At 56.8% G+C, this 13968-nt stretch overlaps 1 protein-coding gene across 3 annotated transcripts in view; it reads left to right on the forward strand.

Moving 5' to 3' along the window:
- VIPR1 (vasoactive intestinal peptide receptor 1) overlaps nt 1-6629 on the forward strand; it is a 28968-nt gene extending 22339 nt beyond the window's left edge. For 2 of the 3 annotated variants that reach the window (XM_059664491.1, XM_059664489.1), the window contains 8 exons: nt 717-870; nt 1358-1418; nt 1626-1695; nt 2098-2189; nt 2278-2430; nt 4261-4390; nt 4617-4658; nt 5241-6629. In XM_059664491.1, coding sequence (XP_059520474.1) covers nt 717-870; nt 1358-1418; nt 1626-1695; nt 2098-2189; nt 2278-2430; nt 4261-4390; nt 4617-4658; nt 5241-5438 — 900 coding nt within the window. In that variant the 3' untranslated portion in view covers nt 5439-6629. The remainder of the gene's footprint in view (nt 1-716; nt 871-1357; nt 1419-1625; nt 1696-2097; nt 2190-2277; nt 2431-4260; nt 4391-4616; nt 4659-5240) is intronic. The other variant, XM_059664490.1, reaches the window with a different exon arrangement.
- Nucleotides 6630-13968: the final 7339 nt, after the last annotated feature.

Consider the following 13968-nt stretch of genomic DNA (forward strand, 5'->3'; position numbering starts at 1 on the left):
TGCCCTCACACCTCTTCCACCTTCAATCCTAACTGGAATAAGATGAATTGGGGAGGGATGTTTAAGTAGATGAGTAAGAAGATGGATGGCTGAGTAAATAGGTGTGTGGATGACTGAGTAGGTGAAAAGATAGGTGGATAAAGTAAGAAAAAGAAAGGATAGATAATGTTAGAGGGGTAGGTGGGTAGATAGGTGAATGGATGGATGAGCAGGTTGATGGACAGGGAGATAGATGAGTGAATAGGTAAATGGTTAGGTATCTGGGTTGGTAGTAGAGGGCTAGTAGGTGAGTAGGTAGATGAATGGATAGATAGGTGAGTGTGTGGATGGATTGATAGATGGAAAGATGAATAGATGGTGGATGACTGCATGGATGGTAGATGGATACATAGATGGGTGAGTTGGTAATGGATGTCTAGTGGGTGAATAAGTAGATAAATGGATAGGTAGGAAGATGCATGGTTGGATGGGTAGGTGGTGGATAGATAAATAGATAAGATGATAAATTGCTAGGATAATTAAAACCACAAGTTTATTCCAAAGCATCAGATGATCTCACTACAAGGATAATTGGAAAACCACTGAGTATATTTTTAGGGGATAAAAACAGAGATTAAGTCGGCTGTATAGCAACTGTGTCAACCCAGACAGAGCTGTGGGCAGATGGGGGCCGCCACTAGCCCCAGTGAGACCCCTCTTCTGCTCCTTCCCTGCAGGTGGGCTGTAAGGCCGCTGTGGTCTTATTCCAATACTGTGTCATGACCAACTTCTTCTGGCTGCTGGTGGAGGGCCTGTACCTGCACACCCTGCTTGTAGTCTCCTTCTTCTCCGAGCGGAAGTACTTCTGGGGGTACATGCTCATCGGCTGGGGTATGGTTCTGGGGAGGGTGACCAGGCTGGGGACATAGGGGACGAGGCTTGGGGAGCTGACGAAGGGGCAGGTGCTCACCCAGCCTGCAATCCTAGGTCTTGCTGGACTGCAGGTCCTGCCTGCAAGTCTCTAGCCAAGGGTTGATAAAAGTCTCCTAAATGTGTGACCCAGGGCAGGTGCCCTGAGGCTGTGCCAGGGCTGGGCTGTGGGACAGACAGGTTCTAGGAACATCTTTCCACCACCCCTTCAGCCTTGAAACACAGGGCTGAAAAAGACTCGCCCTGTAGGTGGGCACAGTCCCTCAGACACGCAGTTTCAATCCTCAATGGAGCACAGTGAACAACCAATGCAACCATACGGTGCAGCCCCAGTAACCCACCTGTTCTCTCTCCCTCCCTCTCTTTGGTTCTTCCTCCGTAATCTCTCCCTCATGCCCTCTCTCCCTGACTCCCATGCCCTCTCCTCTTTCTCCTTCGGCCCTGACAGGGGTGCCCAGCACATTCACCATGGTGTGGACCATCACCAAGATCTATTTGGAGGATTATGGGTGAGCTGTCACCCTACCCCCTCCTCCTGGCCGCCATCCCTTGGGGCACATCCCCTGGGTGGGATGAGGGGGGCTTGGGAGCGACAGACTCTGGGTCCATGCCTCTGAAGGGTCCAGGGGCAGAGCTGGGGACAATGGGGAGAACTGCTGACCGTCTCTCTGGCTGAGGACAACCTCTCTCATTCTCCCCTACCATCCCCTGCCCAGATGCTGGGACACCATCGGTACCTCACGATTGTGGTGGATCCTAAAGGCCCCCGTCCTCACCTCCATCTTGGTAAGACCTCCTCCCACCACTCAGAGATGGGGAAATGGAGGCCCAGGTTGGGGAGTCAGCTTGCTTCAGGTCACACAGGAAATTCCAAGTCTAGGTCAGAACTGAAACCTAGGCTTCCCAAAGCCTAACGCAGTGTTGCCACCCTCCCTCCCTCCCCCCTCCCGCCCCCCCCCCAAGGCCTTAGGGATGGATTTTCCCTCTAGAGTAGAGAAGAAGGATTGGGAGGCCCAGGCTTGAGGGATGGGAAGTAGAGTTCCCAGATGACTTGCCCCAAAGAGGGGAGAGCTAGGGGACAGGTAAGACGGAAGGGCAGCAGGGCTCTAGGGACGAGACGGGCCATCCGCCCAGGGAGCTGGTCAACCTTCTCTCTCTGACTACCCATCCTTGGCCTACCACCACCAGGTGAACTTCATGCTATTTATTCGCATCATCCGAATCCTGGTTCAGAAACTGCAGACCCCAAATGTCGGGAAGAGTGACAAAAGCCCGTACTCGTGAGTGTGCCGCCAGTGCCCTGGCTCTCCCAGGATCCCCATGCCCGGTCCTCAAAGCATCCAGTGTCTCCTGTATGTCCCCCTCCAGCGTCACCAAAAGCCACGTTGCTCTTGCCCACCTCTACCCCATGGCCTGGCTCAGTCCACAAGTGTCCTCTGCCCCAGCCCCACCGGTCCAGGCTCATGAGTCCCACGTCTGCTTCTCCTGCAGTCTCCTTCCCTGGCAGGTGATCGGACCCAGGTACGAATCTGCTGCCTCGCCAGGGTGCTGGAGAAGACAGTAGATAACCTGTGTCTTGTCCACACTGAGCGCTCAGTCCCTGGCATGTGCCTGGCACAGAAAAGGGGCCAATAAATGCAGTTAGTGAATGCCCTGGGGAGCCTCCAATCTACCAACAACACAGCCAGATTCGGGACTCAGGACTTGCCAGTAATAATAACAACATCTGCAGTTCACACGCCAGGCATGTGCCAGGGGTTTCCATTCATCATCTCATTTCACCCCGCCGCCCCCTATAAACTGCTCCTGTTTTACAAGTGAGGATACTGACTCACACTCCCTCCTCTCAAAGGTTTGGGAGTATGCCGCATGGCAGGGGGAGGGCACGTGTCCATGGGACAGCGGTCATGCTCCTGGAGGCTTAGCAGGGTGTGAGGGCTGTCCCCTGTGCCGGGGAGGACTGGAGAAACAGGCAGGTTCTCGTGAGAACAATGGGCTTGAAGACAGAACAGAAGAAACAAGAAAAGGGTGTCTGTGGGCAGGTGAGTAGGCATCTGCATGCCCACAGATGGGAACAGGAGATTATCACCGCTGCACAGACTAGACACAAGCCTGGGCGTTCTGCAAGGGCCTTCTAGTCCTGGGATTCTAGAATGTTCTTGGCCTGGCTTCTCTTTGGGGGAGTCTGTGCTGTGGTTTTAAGGTTCCCGGCTAGAACGTCCTGAGCTGCTGGAGTGAGGATTCTATTCTGGACTCCTGTGATCTCACGGATGAGACTGAGATAGGCATTCCATAGGGTGCCCGCTTTCTCTCCTGCTGAGTGTGGGGGCGGAGCCTCTCCCAGTGGTTGAAGGGAAGGCCCTGCAGGGGGTGGCCGTCTGCCAAGGGGTAGGACCTCAGACCTGCCCACGCTCACTCTCTACTTTTGTCTGTGGGCCTTGTTTTCCCCAACATTCAACTACTCAAAAGGGCTTGAATCCGAGGCAAAGAGAGCTGGTCATTGCCAGGTCCACGTGGGTGAGATGGAAACTGAACAGCTGTCGGCAGGCAGAGGGGCGGGGGACGGATAGGAGATGGAGCTCCCCGAGCAGGGCTGTCAGCTCCCACTCTCCACCTCCCCATAAGCCTTCACTTTAAAGAGAGCTTCCATCTGTCAGCCTCCGCGGGCCAAGGAGGGGTGGGCAGTGCTCGGGATCTTGGCCTGGCTGGGAACCAGGTCCAGGAAGGAATGGGAGAGGCAGGGCCAGTTTCCCTGCCCCCGGTTTGCTGTGGGGCCTCAGGCCGGGGACTAGGCTCCCCTGGGCTGACCGCCAAGGCAGGAGAGAGAAACACAGAGACCCCTCCACCACTCAGACCTCTCCCAGGAGAGAACTGGTCTCATGGAGCCATTGCATTTCATAGCACCCAACGCACTTCTCAGCCTACAGTGGGTCCGCTGTCTATACTCTGACCATGTGGAGCGTACACTTACCCCATTGTACAGATTGGGGGAAACTGAGGCCAGCAGAGGGAGTCGGTTCTCTCCCCGTTGGCTGCCACAGAGGCTGGAATCCCACCATCATGCATCGTCCTCGGGGTTCAGCACTGGCCCACCTCCTCACTCTTCCAGAAGGATGAGGATAGAGGGGTTTCTTTCTCCCTCGTGCTTCCCTCCAGACTAGGAGGGCTGGGGCCTGAGGGCATAGACACCTCAGATGTGGACCAGGACCGGGACCAGAGGCGGACATCACAGTCAGGGGGCCAGAGCTCTTCCTCGCACACCCTGGTTGCTGTCCCCATCTTCTTGGGGAGGCCTGTCGTGTCCACATGAATGGACACCCCGACTCACTGCCTGCCCCTCCCTGCCCCCAGGAGGCTGGCCAAGTCCACCCTGCTGCTGATCCCCCTGTTCGGGATACACTACACTGTGTTTGCCTTCTTCCCTGACAACTTCAACGCTGAAGTGAAAATGATCTTTGATCTCGTCGTGGGGTCTTTCCAGGTATGAATTGTTGACTTACGGCTGCCTTCTCCTCTGGGCTGGAAGGGAATTCGACCTGGGGCCTCCGCCCCTTGCCACTGGATTCCAGTCTTTTCACTGTAATAAGTATTGATTAAGCACCGGCTGTGTACTTAGCCTTTTGCTTAACCAGGAGAACACGGGGGCTGGGCAGGGCTAGGGGCCCCTGTGGTCTGCCCAACTCACCTCCCTGTTCCCTCCCTCCCAGGGTTTTCTGGTGGCTGTCCTCTACTGCTTCCTCAATGGCGAGGTGAGCCCCCCTGCCGCCCCCCTCCCCGCCCAGACCTTGGGGCCCAGGGTCCAGAAACGCTGGTGGGATAGGAGCAGAGCGAGGACGGGTTAAACCTCGCTACTCCAAGTGTGGTCCTCAGACTAGTAACTCAATGGCAGCATCTAAGACCTAGTTGAGAATGCTGATTGCTGGGCCCACTCCAGACCTGCTGGCTTCGGGTCTGCATTTTCAGTAAACGCAGAGTTTGACCAGTGCCTGTTCAGGGGCTGTGCGCAGAGTGAGAGGGGAGGGTGGGGGCAGCAAGTGAAGGCTGCGTCACAGTGAAGTCCTGGTTACAAAGCGCAGAAGTCCGTTTGGGTGAGCTCAAGTGGTCTGGAGGGCAGGGATGGGAATGCGGATACAGCCACCCCAGGCAGCATCCCTCTCCATCCCGGTCTGCATTCTCTGATCCTCTCTGCCTCCCTCCTCCCCTACTCCAAGGCCTTGATTTGACCTTGGCCCCCAGCGTCCCAACTCTGTAAACCCAAAGGGAGCATCGGGGTCTCTCAACTTAGGCTCCCCAGGAGGCTTTGTGGGTGTGACCACCCTCCCTTCTCCCAGGTGCAGGCAGAGCTGCGGCGGAAGTGGCGGCGCTGGGACCTACAGGGCGTCTTGGGCCTGGGCCCCAAATACCAGCACCCACCCGGAGGCAGCAGCAGCAACGGGGTGACCTGCAGCACACAGGTCTCCTTGCTGACCCGCGTCAGCCCGGGCGCGCGCCGCTCCTCCAGCTTCCAGGCCGAGGACTCCGTGGTCTGACCGCCAGGCACCCAGGGGCGCAGGGAGGCTCCACCTGCCTGCACCCACCCACCCGCCCTCCCGGGCGACACTGGGGACAGAGGCTTACCGGGGCGAGTAGCCCCAGCCCTGGGCTCGGAGGCCGTCCTGGCCCCCAGGTCACTGTCCAGAAGCCCTGGCGCCGGCCTGGGGAGGGGGAGGTGCTTCTAAGCAAGCCGGAGCCCCGAGAGGTGCACCCTGGAAGGTGTGGGGTGGAGCTCAGTCATCAGACTCCTCCCCCAAAGGCTCTCTCCCAATCAATGGAAGGAAATTTGCATACTCAAGTGACTCCGCCCCCCCTCGTGACCAGTCGAGGAAGGCAACCACCCAGGCCAGGCAATACAGTGGGAACATGGTTGACAAAGGCCTTGCACTCCCCGATCCCCAAAGGTCCCCCGACACCACCACCTCATCAGTGCCTGAAGTTCCAGCCTTGCTGTCAGCTTCCTTTGGATTAAGCATCACCATTCAGGCATCTCTCTGAGATGCCCTCCCCCAGTGCCCTCTTAGCTGCCAAGTCCTGGAGGTAAGGGATGCAGTTGTGATACGGAGTTCTGGTTTGGGGAGCACAGCTGTCTTCAGAGTCTGCTGAACGGGGTGGTCCCAGGATGATGGCAACAATTTGAGGGGCTGCCGCCAACCGTACCCATCCCTATGGGTTGTGGGAGCTGCCCTCAGCTGCCTACCTACCAGCCAACTGTGAGAACTAGGCTCAGAGATGTGCACTCCTGGGTCCCTCAGTCCTCACATCAACCCAGCGAGGTGGGAATGACTGTCCCTGTTTCACAGATCGGGAAGCGGAGCCTCACAGAGCAGGTACCTGGCCTTGTCATGCAGCGGAATTTGAACTCAGATCTGGCTGACAGGAAAGGGGAAGCACAGGCTTCTTACTGCTGCCTTTTATATCTTATAACATGCTGGATCCTCTTGTTATTTGTTTCACCACTCGTCGTTATTGCCACTATCCCTGTAACCGCAACCACATCCCACCTGACCCTCCCTGGCGTGTGGCTGTCGCTGAGGAGCCCTCTGGCCCATGTGTCATCTACACAACAGCCTGGTGGTCATGGCATCGTGTGTCTGCTCTGCACCTCTGTGGTCCCATGGCTTCCTGCCCACACCACAGCTGGAAGACCCTCATTTGTGCAATAATAAATGTTGTGTTGGATTGGCTTGGTTTCCCTGGTGGTCGATGTTCCTGTGTGATCGAAAATGGGGACTAGCTTCCAACTTGCTGCCATCTCTCCCCATTGGGAGGAGGGGTACACCGAAGCCAGAAGCTACCACCCCTCTGACTTTGGGCAATGCATGCCATGGGAGAAGCACGCAGTTCTAAGGGTCTTGGACTGACATTTCACAGAGAGGTATTCTCTCTTCTGAGTGTGAAGAAGTTATACCAGGTCTTCATTGTGTCCTCCCACCCCCAAATCCAGCCCCAGAGAGACAGCTCTATTGGATCAATACAAAGCAGCTAACAGAGCTGCCCGCAGCCCCAGAAATGGTTCGGCGTGAGCATTTCCCAGGCCGCATCCATTCCTGCAGACAAGGGGTCCATGGGGTATGAGATGGCCGGCTTGCTATTGCCATTATTCAGCCAAGAGGAGGAAGATAGAGGACAGAACAAATGTCACCAAAACAAGTGAGTGAGCCCTAGCCGGTCTGGCTCAATGGATAGCGCATCGGCCCACAAACTGAAGAGTTACAGGTTTGATTCCAGTTAAGGGCACGTACCCCCAGTGCAGGCTCGATCCCCAGCCCTGGTCGGGTGTGCGTGGGAGGCAACCAGTCATTATGTTTCTCTCAGTGTGTCTCTCCCCCTCCCTTCCACTCTCTAAAAATCAGTGGTAAAATATCCTCAGGTGAGGAGTAACCCAAAAAAGTGAGTGAGCAGCGGCAATACCACTAACAGAAAGGTCCCGGCGGTTCTCAACCTGTGGGTCGCGACCCTTTCACAGGGGTCGCCTAAGACCATCGGAAAACACATATATAATTACATATTGCTTTTGTGACTAATCACTATGCTTTCATTATGTTCAATTTGTAACAATGAAATCGGGGGTCACCACAACATGAGGAACTGTATTAAAGGGTCGCGGCATTAGGAAGGTGGAGAACCACTGGTAGACAGAGGCAGTAGGGTGAGGTGGATGATGTCAGTCAGCAAGCGATGTCTCCAAAGCCATTGCCTGAGTTGACCTCCTTGGCCTCCACTTTCTACAAACTTACAAGGAGGTGTCTTGCTGCAGGAGCAGGAGAGGGATGCCAAGTTGGTGTAAAAAAAAAAAAAAAAAAAAAAAAAGGCCAGAATGGGCTGGCAAAGGCTTAGATCTGCCTGAAGGCTCCTTCCAAGCCCTGGGCTGCTCAGTGCCATCCCAGGACTCAGCAAGGACAGACCAGCCCAGCACCCAGTCAGGGGCAGTCAGTCCAGGGAGAGTGCCTGTAAGCTTAGAGCAAGGCAGCCCCAGGCAAATACCCTTTGGTCCGTGGTCCAGCATGTCCAGGCGTAGCAAACCCTCTCCGTCTAGACCCGCGATCCGTGCCTGCCCTGTGCATGGCAGCTGTAGGGCAGAGAAGGAGGCAGCACCCAGCTTTGACCTCAGGCACTCCCGGGCCTGCTGGAGAGAGTTCTCAGCATCCTCTCTCCCCTCCCCCTGCCTAGGCCAACCATGGTGACCACCAATAAGGTGTGGGTTAGGTGGGGAGAGCTGGACTCAGGCGTTTGGGACACTTGGGACTTGCTCCATTCCTCCCTGTCCCCCACCCCTGTACTCCAAGGCACTGAGACGAGGGGTGGGGGACAGGCGGTATGTCCATGCTCCTCTCACCCAGCTGGGGTATGTCGCTCACTCTCTCTGGTTTCCTTCCTCCCCCTCCCGACTGGGGACTCCCTGCACTGGCTCCAGAGACCTTCCCCACCCCATTCTGCTCAGTAAGGTCAGAAGACTGGCCCTGGTCTTTTAGTCCTGATTCTGGGCCTCAGTTTCTCCACCTGCATAATCGGGGAGGGTGCTGGATGGCTTAGCTTTGTTTCCGGCTAAGACTTGGGGTGGCTAATGAGGAGGAGCCTGGCCGGAGCCTCTGCCACCTGCTTTGTCCTCTGGGCTCAGGGGGAAGAGAGCAGCTGGGGGGAGGGGGGCGGGGGGGCTCTCCAAGCATCTCAGGGCCAAGGGAGAGCCAGAGGGTGAAGGCTGTGCAGAGAATGAGGTCAGAGAATGAGGGATGGGCTCAGGCCGGTAGAAGAGGGGAGGGGAGGGGAGGAGGGGAGACAGAAATGGGAGGAGCCAACAGATCCTAGAAGCCAAGTGTTTGCAGAGGAAAGGGCAGCACCAGCACCCCACCTCCAGATAAGGAACCCCACCAGCTGACTGAGGGGTGTAAAGACCGGGAGACCCACAGACTAAGATGAACCCAGCCCCGCCAGGGCTTAAAATCCCCCATTAGTGAGTCATGGCTTTAGGGTAAGGGGAGAGCCCTGAGGCGAGGAGCCGAGTTACCAGCCAGGAGGGTGGAAAGGGAATGAAACACAGAGAGACCCAAAATGGGGCAAAACAGGGGGACAGAGGTGGGCTCCTGCCCTGAGAAGAGACAGCAGGTGAGCAGCCCAGCGGTGGCTCTCAGGACGGAGGAGAAGCTGAAACTCTGTCTTGGGCTGGCACAGGCCATCGGCGGACATCCAAGCTGCCGATGAAGTAGGGGTGGAGTGGGGCTGACCACACAAAGAATTTCTCCTGCACCCCCTCTTCCCTCCAGCTCTAGGGGCCCCTCCTGCCTTGCAGGGCACTTATCAAGCCAGACCAGCTCATCTCTATCGCCACCTGGTGGGCACCTCAAGGACTTCCCCAAGGTTGGCTTAGGTCCCCAAACACCTGGGAGGCCAGATGACACCAGGGGCAGGCCTCTCTCGCCTCAGCTCCATTTCAGAGTGAGACAGGAGAGGAGGAGATGGGGAGGCGACAGGCCTGGTGACGCCAGGGATCCAGGAGACCAGAGCCTGGCCCTTGGACCCAGGCCCCTGACCACAGTGGCACACAGACCCCAGCTGGGTTCCCCGCCCTTGACCAAGCTCTGACCCAGTCTTTGTAGGCAAAAGCCAGTTAACTCAGGGGGTCACCTCCTGGGGAGACAAGTGCAAAGAGTCTCCCGCCATCCTGGCGGAGAGGGCCACCATCGCCTTGATGGCCGAGGGTGACATGTGGCTGGTTCCTGCCACTCCAGGGAGGGCAGCCAGTCTGCCATCAAAGTGGATAGGGAGCAGCTTCCCAGGTGAGGTGACATGGGGGGGGGGGGGGGGTGACGTCTCTGAGAGCTAGGTAGGAGTCCGTGGGTCCCAAGGGAGTGTGATGAGCACAAGGAACACCTGAGTCCAGGTGAGCAGGTGCTGGGGCCTCTTTGCTGCAGGAGCCCAGTGCAGGCTTCATTGAGGCCCAGAGGAAGAGGGTGGGCAGGTCTGGGACGTCACCAGTCCATCATCCAGGTGAGGAAGGGGGGCGGGGAGGGGGGGCGGGTTTGGGAAGATGTTGACTTGGTGGTTTGGGACATGCTGAATGTAATGTCTGTGGGACACCTGGGGAGAAGCCCCAAGGCTGCTGGAATCAGAACCTGAGTCAACAGGGCCCAGGCAGGGGGCAGGGAGACCAGGGCAGCCCCGTGGGGAAGAGGTGCGCAGGGAGTCGGTCCCCAGGCACCTCCAGCTGGTGTGATGGGCCAGGGTGGTTAGGTGCCATCCCCTCTTCTCCTCCCCCATTTCCCACCACTCACCCAGAGCCTGTTTTAATGAGCAATGACCCTGCTTCCCTCTACGTGGGAACAGGAACTGCTCTTATCTCTCCAGGGGGAGGGGGCCGGAGCCACAGCTGGCAGTCATTAAACACCCTGATCAGGCCTGGATGGCTGAGATATTAATAGCCTGGAGTCCATGGCCCTGGAGACACAGCCTCCCAGGAAGGGAGACAGTCACCTCAGCAGGCCATGGTGATGAGCAGGACGGGTCATCCTGGCAGTGCCCCAGCCCTCATGCAGGACGGACGGGTAACCAGAGTCCAGAGAGAAGGAAAGGGACTTGCTGGGACCAGCAAGTCATTGGTAGAGCCCGGCCTTGAACCCAGTTCTCAAAACCCCAGAGCCCGGCTTCAGTGTGTGGACGGTCCCAGCTGAGGGTCACTGGGTGTGCCCTGTGTGGACAGCAAGTGGAGCAGACCGAGTTGGCAATGCTGACTCTTTAGTCTCTTTCTGTAAAAACCTTGATATCTCATTAGTTGTGTGTTTTTGCCTTTGTTTTGATTTTTTAAAATATAAGTTATCCCGATGACTGAGTTCTGAGCCACCTCCTTAAACTGCGCACCCCGAGGCGAGTGCCTCCCTTGCTCAGCTCCCCGAGGGCCCAGCATCGCTGAGTCCCAGCAGCCCACAGCTGCCTCCTCCCTCCTGTGCCTGAGGCTCCCCGCCCCGCCCTTCCAGGCTCATCATGGTGCAGTGGCTTCAGAGGAGTATGACTGCAAGGGCTAGGGGGAGAGGACTCTATCTGTTTAATATTTTCCAAGTATTAACATCATCACACCGTGCGACCAAAAAGTTCCTGAGTGCTAAACTGTGTGCAGAGTTCCCGGCTCTGAGGATACGAGACAGAGGCCCTGCCTCCCGGAGCTGACCTGTAATAAATGCGAGAAATGATAGGAGCAAGCAGGATGCAGGGCTAGATTAAGGGGGTGGTCACAGGAGGCCTCCCCAAAGCGGGGACAGTGGAGCAGGAGCAGGTCATCTCTCCTTCCTGATAATCAGATGATTTTATTTAAAAAAAAAATACTGGCCCTGACCGGTTTGGCTCAGTGGATAGAGGTCGGCCTGCGGACTCAAGGGTCCCAGGTTCGATTCCAGTCAAGGGTATGTACCTTGGTTGCAGGCACATCCCCAGCGGGGGGTATGCAGGAGGCAGCTGATCGATGTTTCTCTCTCATCGATGTTTCTAACTCTCTATCCCTCTCCCTTCCTGTCTGAAAAAAAGTCAATAAAATATATTTTTTAAAAAAATACTGTTTATTGATTTTTAGGGAGAGGGAGACAGAAACACCTGTGTGAGAGCAGAAAAAGGATTGGCTGCCTCTTGCATGTGCCCTGACCGGGAATCGAACCGGCAACCTTTAGGTGCGTGGGATGATGCTCAGCCAACTGATCCACACTGGCCGGAGCAATCAGGATTTTAAACCATGTACGTCAGACCTGGGGCTCAGACACCTTGAGAGCCAGGTCAGAACGTGCAGGCCCCTGCCCCTGCAGCCCCAGCCCGGACAGCCTGTGAGGACACCCCTGCACTAGGGGCTGGGGGCCTCGGTGTGTCCGCCTCTCCCCTAGGGACTCCAGAGCTCAGGCGACTGGCAGGGGATGCCTGCCTGGACACGGGGAGCCCTGTTTCTTGGACCCTCCATCGCAGCAGTGACCTGGGCCCACAGACTCCATCTGGGCGTGGGTGGGGACCAAGAGGTCCCCCCACCTCCCCAGCGCAGTGTCCTCGGTGCCAAGTGATAGAGAACAGGCAGCTCTTGAAAAAACTAATATTTACTCTTCAAATGGGAGCTGGCACAGGCTGTTTCCTGCGACTGGCGTCGGGCTCGCCTGTGGGATGGACACACAGGAGCCGCTCCGGGAGATGGGCAGATGCCCCGAGGGCACCGGCATCCAGGATGAGACAATGTCCTCGAGGTGGGGACAGCCTGTTCCAAGACGCAGCGTGGCTCTGCTTGCGCACCTTCAGGTCGGAGCCCTGTGAGCGAGTTCATCCCCGAGCTGGCCCGTGTCCCTTGCCCCTGGCCCCTGCTCGGATCTCCGGGGCCTCAGAGAATGTGCCTGGAACAACCGCGTGGGTTAGTGGTGGTCCTGGTCCCTTCACCCCGTCCAACTCCACCCCCTTCGGCTTTGCTTCCCCAGGCTCACTTGGCTGTGGGGCCAGAACAGGCTATTTCTGGGGCGGGAAGAAGGCCTGGCCTCGGGGCACCTCCGCCCCCTGCAGCTGTGCTCCTGATCCCTGTGAGAGCCCATCAACTCGTGGCCTCACGTGGGAAAGAGTCTCCGCCAGGAAACTACTTGTCAGACAGCCTGAATCTTGGAAGGAGCGAGTCCCCAGTGGCCAGGGCCAGCTCCCTCCCGCCTGCTTTTCCCTCTGGAGTCCCCTCCTCCCTGCTCTCCCTGCCCCGTGGCTTCCAGAAGCCCTCCCTGACCACTATAGCCCTGGCCTCAGCTTCGGTTCCCATCCCTGACACCGCTGAAGCAGCCCTGAAGGTGCAAACACTCTGGCAGCATGGGGGGGGGGGTGTAGAGCCCCCAAAGGCAGGCCTTCTTGGCCTCATGGAGTTGGCAGGCCTGGGCACACCCAGGGCAAGCTCTCCACGGGCAACGCAGGCCCCTGGCTCTCCCAGCGCCCTCAGGAACTGACTGACCACGGACCCTCTTTTATTCTTTTTTAAATTCCTCATCATCTCTAGACCTAACTCCCATGCTCCTGGTCCTGTGTAGATAATCATTCAAATGCATTATTTTTATTTTTATGTATTTATTTTTTAGTCCTCACCTGAGGACATGCTTAGACAGAGGAAGTGGGGAGGAGAGATGAGAGAGAGAGGAAGAGAGAGAGAGAATGAAGTTTCCAAAAGGCATGTACACACTACATTTGGGTAGGCAGCTGCATCAGTCAGCCTGAGCCGCCATAACAAAGACCACAGACTGGGTGGATTGAGGAATAGGAATTTATTTTCTCACAGCCCTGGCGGCTAGAAGTCAGAGACCAAGATGTTGGCAGGTTGGTTTCTCTGAGGCCCCTCTCCTTGGCTTGCAGACGGCCATCTTCTCCCTGTGTTTTCCCACGGTCTTCTCTCTGTACACGTCCGTGTCCTAATCTCTTCTTTTTCTTGTTGTTGTTTTCGTTAATCCTCACCAGAAGATATTTTTTCCATTCATTTTTAGAGAGAGTAGAAGGGAAGGGAACAAACAGAGACACTGATTGGTTGCCTCCGGCACAGGCCCCAACCATTGCCAGGGATCAAGCTTGCAACTGAGGTACATGCCCCTGACCGGAATTGAACCTGGGATCATTCAGCCTGTGGGCTGATGCTCTAACCACTGAAAAGCCAGCCCTTCTGGCGCAGAAAGGGCACCCTATGTGGGCCAAGATCGCTTTTTCTGTGTGGGTGCTGCCAAGTGGGAGACGGCACCTCGTTCCCAGCCTGGGCACACCCAGGGCAAGCTCTCCGGGGGCGATGCAGGCCCCTGGCTCTCCGAGGGCCCTCAGGAACCGACCTGAGGGGAAGGAGCTCGGGGCTACCCTGGACTGGCTCCCTAGGGTGGGCCTCGACTTCCCCACCCCGCGCAACGAGAAGGGGGTTGCGCCAGATGGTATCGAAAGGCTCTGCCAACTCGAACCTCAGAACTCAAAAACTCAGATGTTTATTTTGGACGCCTTTGCCCTCCTCTGAAAGATTCCGGGCAGGACAGATGGCGGAGGGAAGCTCGGAGCGTGCGTTTC

This window comes from Myotis daubentonii, chromosome 14, assembly GCF_963259705.1.
Source record: "Myotis daubentonii chromosome 14, mMyoDau2.1, whole genome shotgun sequence".
Classification (NCBI taxonomy): domain Eukaryota; kingdom Metazoa; phylum Chordata; class Mammalia; order Chiroptera; family Vespertilionidae; genus Myotis; species Myotis daubentonii.